A 12,686-nucleotide genomic window follows, 5' to 3' on the forward strand; every position below is an offset into this window, starting at 1 on the left:
CCTGAGTAACCAGCCATTTGTAATCCATAAGAAGTAAGGAAGAGGGCTGGGGATGTGGCTCAAGCGGTAGCGCGCTCGCCTGGCATACGTGCGGCCCGGGTTCGATCCTCAGCACCACATACAAACAAAGATGTTGTGTCCGCCGAAAACTAAAAAATAAATATTAAAAAATTCTCTCTCTCTCTCTCTTTAAAAAAAAAAAGAAGTAAGGAAAATTGTTCATCATTTGATTTCTTAAACAAAAGAGGCAAACTAACTGAATATTTCAGAGAATAGGAAGATGTTTAAAACTGTATTTCTAAGGTATAAAAGTAATCTGGTTTACAGGACTATATCAGGTTAGTGTGAAGGTACTTTACTGCTTATGTGTGATCCTAAGGGGTAAAAAGCCAAAAGCCCCTCTTTGGGAACATGTAGGAGTACAGTAGCTATAGTTAGCCCTCCATATCCCCGGGGGATTGGTTCCAGGACCACCTGCCCTTGGATTACCAAGTCCGAGGAGGCCCAAGTCTCTAATATAAAACAATGTGGTATTTGTATATAATCTCTACATATCATCTCATATACCTTAAATCATTCCTAGATTGCCTTGAACATTTCATACAAAATAAATGTATATAAACAATTGTTACATTGTTTTGTTTAAGGAATAAGGATGAGGGAAAAGCCTGTACATCTTCAGTGCAATTTTTTTCAAATGTTTTTTTTTTTGATCCATAATTAGTTGAATCCAGAGGTGTGGTACCCACACATAGGGAGAACCAACTGTATTTGGAATCAAGTGCAACTGTCAGAGAACTGGTACAACTACAGGAAGAGGAGGAACCAAACAGAAACAGAGAAACCACTTAACCCAACCCAGTGCTTCTGAAAGAAGACAAACCTGTCACACCTGCAAATATTGCCTTCCAGAAATGTGACTGTGTCTTTAACTGACAGCAGAGTTACCGTAACACTAGGTCTTCATGAGGTGGCCTCCATTCTCTAACAGGAAAGGGCTCCACTGTCTCCTGCCACTCCCAATAAGAGCCCGGTTACTAACTATGCAGAAAAGGCAATTCCTTAAGAAGACCAGAATCTACTCCAGAAACATCAACTGATCCAGATTGCAGTCCATAGCTCAACAGTGATGCAAATTTACTCTAGATGTATTTCCCCCCCTTTTTTCAACAAACAGATGTTTTCTCTCTCAAATACAGTTTCTTGATTTTCAGGGACAATTCTGTAACTCAAAACAGTATAAAACAGATTCATGCATCATAGCAACCAAGCGCATTGTGTAACTTGCTTTGGATGCTGACAGGAAAAACCAACAGAACAACAACAGCACTTCGAGATAATCAAAGAAATGTTCGTTCAGATCTAGTATCAGAAGAGTGCAAGAAACAAGAAAGCATTTGCTAATTCCTTTAAGTATGACAGTGACATCATCATTGTGTAAAAAAAAATTAAAAATGGTGGTGGAGGGGCTTAGTTAAAAAATAAATTAAATGTCTATGCAACACATACCAAAGAAGCATTTTACACATATTTGGAGAAAAATACTATTTCCTGCAAAGAATCTTTTTTTTTTCCACCCTATTGAAGACCATTTTGTTTCTATGAAAAGGGCTGGTTTACAGTGGAGACAAACATACACACTGCAGATACAAAACATCCGGGGAACATCAACTCTACCTTCACCGCCATGATCTGCTCGCTGGGCACGTGCCGCATCTTCTCCACCACCCCGTACGCACCTCGCCCCAGTTCCACTATAGACTCCAGGTCATCAGCCTTCACCTCAAAGTTCTGCGAGAGAGAAAAATAGGAAGGTGACAAAGGAACTAGACACTGACCATGCTGTCCTCACTCATCTGGTTTTTCTCAGTGTTCAAGGGGTCATTGCCTGGCCATGAGTTTTTCTAGCAAGCCACAGAAAGCAAGAAGCCACCAAGAGCAATAGAAAAGGCTCAGGTCTCTACAGGAAGCCAAAGCAACCTGCTCATTACAGGCAACACAGAGACCTAACTCCACCCAACTCAGTTTTCCAGTGGCTCTGTGGAAGCTGTCTACACTGCAGCTCTTAAGCCACACCCCCTTAATCATCTTTATAACCTACTACTGGCTGATGGCAACCAGATCTACGCCACTTTGAGACTGACCCTACCAAGAAAAACATCCAGTCTCTTCAAATACCCTCAACAAAAGTGAATGCTAATCCATAATGGGGGACGGGGCTTAGGATAAGTGGATTAACTCTGGATGGTCCAAAGGGGAGGGGGCATGGGGATGGAAAAGATGGTGGAATGAGACGGACATCATTACCCTAGGTACATGTATGATTGCATGAATGCTGTGACCCTACTTTGTATACAACCAGAGAAGTGAAAATTCATGCTCCATTTGTGTACAGTGAACCAAAGAACATTCTGCTGTCACGTACAACTGATTAGAACAAATAAATAAATTTTTAAAAATACCCTCATCAGTACCACAATAGCCTGATTGCCATTCACAATTCAAAATAGCAAAAGCAAAACAAGCCATTTCCCTTTGATGTCCGACTTTTTTGATGCATCCATGACAGCATTCTATAAACAATAAATTTTTCATTGGTCATCCAGAAAGTATATACTTAAAATGATCAATGTGTTAGCTGACAGGCATGACTTTTCTCACCTGATTTCCAATAGAAATGCAAGCCTTAGAGTCTAAATCTCGAGGTGGCCTGAGAGAGATAAAGGGGAAAAGAAGATACATGAGATATTTAGTCAAAGACATTCTTTCCAAATTATATGCAACTGGAGAGTTTTTCTCTTTGGAAAGAAGGCAGAAGTTCACAAGTCAGGAAAAATAGCATGGGAGTGTGAATGTATGGGATTTAAAATAAAATACATTAGGGTTTACATTACTTCATCTCTTTGAGCCTCTGTGTCTCCTTTAACATGGAGATATTACCGTGCCTACCTTGTGGAGTAGGACTGGGTATTACAGGGAATGTTCCAAGTCAAATGCTTAGCAGAATGCTTGGCGTACAGTAAATAGCCAATAAATAGAGCCATATGTGTGCAGTCACAGAGCTAGAGTAGCTTCAAACCTTTTATTTCATTCAAGGGCACCAACGTATCCAACATTTCACCATTTTTTTTCCCACAATTGTTGTACAAGAAGAAAGGACGTTTATTTCAGTCTGATTGAATCAAGGAACCTGCTCCCAATACCCAGGCCTCTTCTAATGAAAATGATTAATCCACCCAAGCCTCAGGCCTTAGGGTTCATCAGATCTGCCAAAAGCATCAGGCTATGGGGCCAAGACTGACAGCTCAGATTGGATTAGTTGACACTGTGTTCTTTCTGTCCAGGGCTGGGTATATTAGTTTACCTGGGGCATTAAGATTTGTAGGTGTAAACTGTGGGTGGATGTTCTCTGTCAATTATTCCATATTTTAATTTTCTGGGTAAAGAATCAAGCTTATTACAAAATCCTTTCCCTAGAAGACCAAAGGTATTCCAAAGGTCACCCAGTATTAGTGTTTTATATGAAAAACCAATTTTGGTTTATTATAATATTTTTTTGTAATTCTATAGGTATAATCAGTTCACTGATTACTATTACAATCTTATTCATTTATTTAACTTGTTAAGTACTGACTTGACCCAGACACTGTGCTAAACCATTTGCATAAAATAGTTTCTCTTTTACAACTCTGACATTTTTATCTCTATTTCAATTCGAAGAAATGACATTGATATGTGCATGTACAGATCTGTAAAAACAAATCCCACCATTATGTACGAGTATAATGCACCACCTTAAAAAAAAAAGACAAAGAAAAGAACTGGCATTGAAAGAGATTAATTTAAGGTCTTTCTTAATTTTAAGGTCTTTCAAAGAGATAATGACATTAGAATTCAGAGATGTCCCATGACTTCTCAACTACAGAAGTAAAGGATCCTCACTCACTAGCCGCAAATTATTTGCCTTAGTTTTACCCAGTCTAACTCGCACATGATTGAGTATCCGAGATCCCTGAGTGATTCCACTTAGAAGTTGTACCATAACAATGAACAACTTGCAGCTACCTTCCACTGAGCAACTACAATGCAGCAGGCAATTGGCAAGACATTTAATATGGAGTATGACATCTAATCCTCATAACAACCACACCATTGTTTATTCTTATTTTTAAGAAAGGGAAATTAAAATTCAGTGCAGTTAGGTATCTTGCTAACTAGTCAGGTTTAGATCTCAAATATAAACATAGGCATTCTGGCTGCAGGGCCTGAACACTTACCCAATGAAGCTAGCTGAACAATTCCAAACACACACCTGACCCTTACACAGTTCTGTTGTTTTGCTTGTCAAATGAGGGTTTTTTTTGTTTGTTTGTTTGTTTTTTAAATGCCTCCTGATCCTTTTGTGAGAGTTTAATAAAATAATACTGACTAGCATAGAATTGACTTAGGATTAGTTACTATCAATCAAGTGAGCAAAGAGCTCAGAAACCTAAGTCAAAGACACATTGGCATTGGCAACTCAAAGAGCTCAAGCAGACAGACCACACACACTGGACTTAGAGAGAGGAGCTCTGCCCTAGGACAGGGAGACGGGATATGAATGGTAAGAATTGCCAGGCCAACCTCAAGAAATTGCCAAGGAAAGTAACAAAATGTGGAAGCTATTTCTTTAGAAGTACAAATCTAAACCTCACTGCTAAATGAGAAGACTATAATCTAAATGGTGTAGTCCACAATACTATAGTGATGCTCTGACCCCCACACAGTGAAGCAGAAAAGGGTATTCAAAATACATTCTACCAGTTGAAAAAAAAAAAAAAATAGAGGTTACATTTATGCTTGCTTAGTTTCCTATTCATTTGCTTATGTCAAGAAAGGCTTTTAGGGGTGGAGCTGGGGTTACGGCTCAGAGGTAGAGCACTCACCTCACATGTGGGAGGCCCTTGGTTCGATCCTCATCACCCCATAAAAATAAATAAATAAAATAAAGATACTGTGTCCATCTGCAACTAAAAAATAAATATTAAAAAAGAAAGGCTTTCAAAAATTCATAAAACATACAAAATTAATATGCATTAGGAAAGGGTAAAGAATAAAAACACAAAAGAAAAAGAAAACTGGACAATTGATGTAAGAAAATATATGTTTTATATATATACATAGTGCTTTATATATTTTTTTTCTATATATAGTTTTATACACACACAACACACACATACATATTATTTTGTTTTGTTTTGCAGTGTTGAGGATTGAACCCAGAGTTCTCACATGCTAGGCAAGTTCTCTACTATGGAGCTACATCCACAGCCTAATAGGAGAATATATTTTAAAGAAAATATGGGAAATAAGAACAGAAAGCAATAAAATTAAAAACAGAAAAACAATAAAACAAAGCCAATTCTTCAAAAAAATCAGCAAAATTGATAAACCTCAACCAAAATTGACAAAGACAAAAAAAGACATAAATTACCAATATCAGGGGAAAAAATAGGATATCGCATCAGATCCTGCTACCATTGACAGGACAATCAGAAAATACTACAACTTACTCTCACAGATTTGACTACTTAGAAGTAGACCAACTTTTCAAAAAACACATTCTACCAAAAAGTCAGCCCTGATGAAACAGATAATCTGAATAGCCTTGTATCTATTAAAGAAATTGAGAAATTTTAAAGTTCCAGGAAAATATACAGGCAATCTGATTTCACTGGAGAATTTTAGCATTCAAAGATTTAACACCAGTTTTACCCAAGGACCACTGAAAAATACAAGAGGGTATACTTTTCACCAATTTCACTTTATGAGGGCCTTACTATCTTATCAGAAAACAAGGCACAAAAGAAATAATAAATAAATCACCAGAGACCAACATGTCTCAAAATGCTGATGTTAAAATCCTCAATAAAATTTTAGCAAATCAAACCTAACAATATATAAAAATATAATATACGTGCCACCAATTAATCAATATAATACCCATATCAATACGACAAAGAGGAAAAACCTTACGATCATATCAACTGATACAGAGAAAGTGGCCAACAAAATTCAACACCCATTTATAATAAAAATCCTCAGCATATTATGACTAGAAAGGACTTTTTCTACCTCATAAACAGCATCAAGAAGAACTTTACAGTTAACACGGGACTTAAGCAGAAAAGACTAAATGTTTTTCCACAAGATGGAGAACAAAGGTTAGTTGTAGAGTCTTACCGATTGTATTTGACAGTACTAGACATCCTTGCCCCTTCGATAAGGCAAGAAAATAAAAGTTTAAAAAAACTAGAGACTAGGAAGGGGGACATAAAACTCTGTTCACAGATGCCATGATTATCTACATAGAAAATCCTAGGGACAGGGCTGGGGTTGTGGCTCAGTGGTAGAGCACTTGCCTAGCATGTGTGAGGCACTGGGTTTGATCCCCGGCACCGCATAAAAATAAACAAATAAAGGTATTGTGTCCATCTACAACTAAAAAAAAAAAAAAATTAAAAAAAAAAGAAAGAAAATCCTAGGGACCCACAAAAAACTTCTGCAACTAATACCTGAGTTCAGTAAAGTCACAGGAAATAAGATCAACATAGAAGAATTAACTGCACTTCTATATGTTGACAATGAATGATAGAAACAAAAATTTAAAAAACTAAATGCCACTTACAATTGCTCCAAGGAAATCTACTTAGATAGAAATCTGAACAAGTCGTAATGAAGAGGATCATTACAAAATTCTGATGAAAGAAACTGTTAAAAAACTAAATATTGAGAAAAATTAACCATGTTCATGGATTGGAAGGGACAATGTAATAAAAGTGTCATTTATCCCTAACTTGATCTCTAGGTTAAACTCAGTTCCTAATAAAATGTCAGCAAGTTCTTTTGTGGACAAAGACAAGTTTATTCTAAAAGTTATATGAAAAGAAAAAAGGCCTTTGAAGAGCCAACATAACTTTGAAAATCAGAACAAAGTGGCAAGCATCGCTTTTCCCAATATTAGGACTTAGTATATAGCTGCAATAATCAAGACAGTGTGACGCTGGCAGAAGAACAGACACATAAATCAATGGAACAGAACAGAGATCCAGAAATAGATCAAAGCAGGCATGCCTAATTGATATTAGACAAAGGAGCAAACGCAACTCAACAGAGGAGGGATTTCCACTGAAACGAGTGGAAATCCATTGGCAAAAAATATAAAGCTCAACCTAACCCTTGTTAACTTTTATAAAAATGAACTGCGAATGGATCAGGGGCTTATATGTAAAACTATACAGTTTCTATACAAGAACAGAGAAAAATCTTCAGGACCTGGGACAAGGTAAAGGTTCTTAAGATTGTTACCAAAATCATGATCGGTAAAGAGGAATAACTTATAAACTGGATTTCATCGAAATTAAAACCTTTTGTGTATGACTGCACATATGGGGTGACTCGACATCGGGTACAACCAGAGAAATGAAAAGTTGTGCTCCATTTGTGTGCAATGAATCAAAATGCATTCTGCTGTCCTACATACCTAATTAGAATAAATAAATAAATAATGTTGTTCTTTGACCCTGCTAAAAGGATAAAAAGACAAATTACAAACGGGGAGAAAATATTTTCATATCACATACTTTTAAAAAGTTCTCATGTCTAGAATATATAAGTATTTGCCAATAGTCAACAATAAAAAGCAATCTCATTAGTTAGTAGGCAAAAGATAGATACCAGACATTTCACCAAAGAAAGTACGTGGATGGAAAATAAACACCTAAAGACATATTCTACATAACTAGCTACTAGAGAAATTCAAATTAAAACTACGATGTGGAGCTAGGGTTGTGACTCAGTGGTAGAGCACTTGCCTAGCACATGTGAGGCACAGGGTTCTATCTTCAGCACAACATAAAAATAAATAAAGTTAAAAACAAACTACAGTGACATATCACTACCCATCAGAAAAGCTGATATGAAAAACGGTGCTAATATCAAATTCTGCAGAGCAAGTGTATCATTCATACATTATCATTGAAAACATAATATGTTACAATCACTCTGGAAAATAGTTGGGCAAGTCTTTCAAAATGGAAAACGTCCTTACCATATAAACCAAAAGTTGTAGTCCTGGGCATATATCCCAGAAAAATGAAGACTTATTCTCATGTAAGGAGTTACACAGGAATGTCATGACTTTGTTCAGAATAGTCAAAAACTGGAAGCGATCCATATTTCCTTCAAAGACTGAAGGGTTAAATAAGCGGTGGTATAACTATGCCGTGGAACAGTACTCAGCTATAAAGTTATTGATACACTACATGCAGCAACTTGAATCAATCTCAGGGAAATTAAGTTAAATGAAATAAAGTCTTGAGCCACACCTGTAATCTTTGTGACTTGAGAGACTGAGGCAGGAGGGTCACTAGTTGGAGGCCCACCTCAGCAACTTAGTGAGACCCTGTCCAAAATAAAATAAGAAGGACTGAGAACATACTTCAGTGGTAAAGTGCCCTGGGGAAGAGGTAAGCATGACTTTTAGTGGGTCACATGCAAGTCTTGTATTGTTCATACAGTTAAGCATCTTGACGATGATAGTGGTTACCTCCAGCAAAACTGACAAAGATAACAAGATCACAAAGCTACGCAAGTCAACTACATAGAACTTCGCATGTATACACACACACACAAATAAGTGAGCACTTGTAAAGCCGTTAGAACTGAATGTATCTGTGGTTTGCACCAATATAGCTTCATCATACTGTAGTTGTGTAAAATGTTCACATGGGGGGATTTTGGTGCAGTCTAGGTCAAAGCTAAATGTGACTTCCGTATATATGCCTTTGCAACCTTCTGTGCATCTACAATTATTTTAAAATAAATATTTTTAAAGTATATCCCACCAAGTTCTTCCCACGGTGGCAAAATGGGACACATATTTGACTCCAAACTAGTCAGAGGGGAAAAAAAATAGTAATTACACAATTTACAAGTCCTCAGGGGAGAGCCCAACTGCTCAGAGGAACCCCATTCCAAAAGAAAAAAAATTCTAGACATTGTTATAGGGAAAACTTCCTCCTACAGATCCTCACAAACCAACATCCTCACTCGAGCTTAACCCCTCAGGCTACCATAAAGGGCCCTGAAGAGTATAGCTCTTTATTTCACTCTGTCCATAGAGGTTCTTCAGTGACATTTTTCTGCCTGTGGCTGCCTGACCTTGGCAGCCTGAGGGGACGTGATCACATTTATGAGTGCATCCCAACACTAGGGGGCGCACTTTCCAATAGGATGGATCACAGCGCAGGACAAACCATTCACAGAGGGAGGCACTTCGAAGACCAGAGCAAAAGCTTTAAAACCTCAACATTCCTCCCGGATGCACTCTCTTTGTAGTTGCTCTGTCTCTCCAGTGGCTCTGGTATGATTTTTTTTTTTTTTTTTTTTGCCATGGAATTTCTATTCGTGACTTGGTGACTTGCAGATGTCATGGGGGTGGTTGTACTTCCAGACGAGACATACCCTTCCCACCCCACAGTTAAGCATCTTGATGATGCTTAACACAGAGAGACAAAGAAAGAAGGCTCACAGAGAGGGCATCCTGCTGCACCAGGACTTGAGCTCACCTAGGGATTTTGGCCAAAGGCTTAGCTAATAAAGAAGTGTTCCTTTACCTCATTTTGCCTTCTGTTTATAAGGGAGAGGATTTAGGTCTCAAGGATGTGGGTCCTCATCAAATACCACCTTTCATTCTCAACCTGTGTTTTACAGCAGTGACTCTCACAGGGATGTGTCTCTTCTTTCAGATCTACAGGGGGAAAGCAGGACAATCCATATCTGGGGACCTCTCTAGGCTTCTGTAGGACCTCAGCTGACAAACGCATGTGCCACACAATTCTGACTCCACCAATAATTTGAGGCACTGACTTCAAAGCTAACCATTGATTGTAGATGGAATGTGATGATTTCAGGTCTCAGAAGAGTCAGGAAACGACTTCCCCCTGAATGGACTCTTCTTTCTAACACCTACATCCAAGGCCAAGGCCTGGCTCACGATCCCCAAAGTGAACCCATTGGGAGGCTAAGTCCCCGCCGTGCTTGAGTTAAGACGATAATTGTGCCAACTTACGTGGAACTGGTCTGAGGTTGTTCAAATGCTTCTTTTGGAATTTTAAGGCCAGGGTTTCTCTTCTTGCCTATTGGGAAAGATGTAAGGACAAAGTTAAAAATCTACATTGTAGCAAGAGAGCAGCCACAGAAACACACTGTCACCTCCCAATTCTGAGTATTGTTTCCTATCCAGGCAGTCTGTGCACTGTGCACGCACCAGCCACCGCAGGGTGTCCCAAATGCAAACTGGCATCAGGAATGAACAACAAGGAGAACATGTCAAGGTAAGAATGCCAACTCTGTGTACCTAGGAAGATGTACCCTTTCTCCCTGCTGAGAATGGCATTCCAATCTTTTTTGTTTTTCTTTTTTCATAGAATACTCATGATGACAGATGATGTTGGTTACAGGAGTATTTTGGGGGGGTTGGGTGTTTTTTTATTTTGTTTGTTTGTTGTGGTTTTTGCTTCTTTTTAATGTCAAACGGAGTCACTCTTATCTCAGTATCCTTCAGTTTTCTAAGTTGATCTGTGAATAATTGCTAGACTTAACGATGGGTGTAAAATAAAAACTATTTTTTCTCTTTTGCCCTGTCCCATTCCATGGCTACCTGCCACAAGTTGGAAAACCTAAGAGAAGGTTTTTAAATCTTAAGCCTAGAATAATATTTATTTACATCTGCTTTGCTCCAAGAAGGATTAAGATAACAGATGGGTTCTTGCAAGGAGGATTTCATGTCTTTGGGGACCAGATAGGAATGGACTCTGATATTGTTCATCCCTGGGCTTTGAAACTGTAAAAGAGTTTGGCTCAAATACTTTTGTTGGTGAGGTAAAAAGAACAAACTGAGAAGTGCTAGCCCAGGAAGCAGATCAAAGAGAACAGGCTTCTAAGAGCCTGGGATTTTCCTCAGCTATGGACAGCCTGTGCCTCTTGGTGCCTGGCAGAGGGAACCCAAGCAGAGCTGGGTCTTCAGAGCTCTGCTTCCTCTCTCACCTCTTCTCTGCATTGTCACTGAGCACTTCAGAGCTGGCACAAGCCACGGATAAAGTCCTGGGTAGATCCTGAAGTCGCAAAGAAACTTATGGAATCAAATAAGGTAAACTCGTTGCAGGACAATGACATCAGAATACCTGAGTTGACTTAACATCACAGAGCCAGCAATGGCCCAGTCAGAAGCAGAGCCCAAGACTCCTGACACTCCAATGCAGCGCGCTCTTCACTATCCACAGTGGCAGAAGCACAGAGACGGCCAGAAAGCGAGGGGTGTGGAGAACAAGGGCTTTCGAGTTTGAAAATCCCCAGCTTACATCTGGTTCTTCCATTTTTTTTTTTTTAACCAAAAACCCTCCAGAATCATTTTCAACTGACTCTCGATTTCCTCAATTGTAAAATAGGGAAGTGACATCAACACCCACATCATTGGACTGTGAGAATCGAATCAGACAAAGCAGATGAAAAAACACGGAGATCCCATAAGTACCTGTTGATTACAGAGAAACAGCCGCGTGGTACCATTCTCTAAAAAGTCATTTAAGAAATTCATGAAAAAAACTGGTCATATTATCAGAACCCAACATAATATATAAATGAGGGTTTTTTTTTTCCTATTCCTTCAAAATCCAATATCTAGATCAATTCTGCCATTTTATATAAAGCCAGGAAATCAGCACAGAGGAAAACCTTTTAGGAACACATTTAGTAAAATACTTTTTTTCTCAGTTCTCAACTCATTTCTCTCTATGCATTTTATAAGATTCATAACTTACCATTCCTTCTCCTGCTCTTGGACTTCAGAAGGCTATTAGCATGTTTGACTTAATTAGTTGACACATTGCAATGTCAAGTGACAACACACAGCGTTTTACTATGTATCTGTGATAATTTGATTATGAGAACCCAAATAGCTACATGGCCTAGTTCCAACAAGTGTCATCCCTGGGCTTCAGTCACACAGACAGGGAAAGCTATTAAATGAGATAGTCCAGTAAGGACTGAATGATAGATTCAACTTGTTCAAAGAACACACACATATTCCAATGCAGGTGAAAGGTAATCCTGGTAATCCCAACAGATACAATCCTGTAGTTCTCTCTTTCAAATATATATAATATAATATATAATGAATAATTTATATATATAATATATATATTATACACACACACACACACACACACACACACACACATATATTTGTCTGTGAAAAAGGTCTTCCATTGGTCATTTAAAGAAACCAAAAGCAGAAGTTACTCTGAAAGTCCTGTGTCTTCCTTGTCTTCATCTCAGTTCTTATAAAATTGATGTAGAGAGTCCCATTCATTAAGAAAAGCTCCTTTGAAAAGCCTTCCTAAGGAACCTAATTAATGGTTCATGTAGCCATTAATTAGGAGCAATTCCTAAAAGTACTTAATTATCATATCATAACTCATAAATTATCAAAACATCTATTTAAGGAAATAGAGAAGGAGAGAGGCCCTTGGGTACTACAGAAATAAACGACCTAAACAACAATAAAGTCTTCCAACTGGGAAAGAAAAAAACTTGGTTCCCTCCCTTCACTTTCACCCCAGAACCTCCCAGGGCCACATTCACAT

At 38.3% G+C, this 12,686-nt stretch overlaps 1 protein-coding gene across 1 annotated transcript in view; it reads right to left on the reverse strand.

Annotated features, from left to right (window-relative positions):
• Map2k6 (mitogen-activated protein kinase kinase 6) overlaps positions 1-12,686 on the reverse strand; it is a 110,937-nt gene that overhangs the window by 30,620 nt on the left and 67,631 nt on the right. Inside the window, exons 2-4 of the mRNA XM_046422629.2 lie at positions 10,112-10,178; positions 2,662-2,710; positions 1,678-1,791 (exon numbers count right to left, since the gene is read on the reverse strand). Coding sequence (XP_046278585.1) covers positions 1,678-1,791; positions 2,662-2,710; positions 10,112-10,178 — 230 coding nt within the window. The remainder of the gene's footprint in view (positions 1-1,677; positions 1,792-2,661; positions 2,711-10,111; positions 10,179-12,686) is intronic.

Source organism: Marmota monax, unplaced genomic scaffold (genome assembly GCF_021218885.2).
Source record: "Marmota monax isolate L192 unplaced genomic scaffold, Marmota_monax_Labrador192_F-V1.1 WCK01_AAM20220418_F8-fsc00173, whole genome shotgun sequence".
In the NCBI taxonomy this organism is placed as follows: Eukaryota; Metazoa; Chordata; class Mammalia; order Rodentia; family Sciuridae; genus Marmota; species Marmota monax.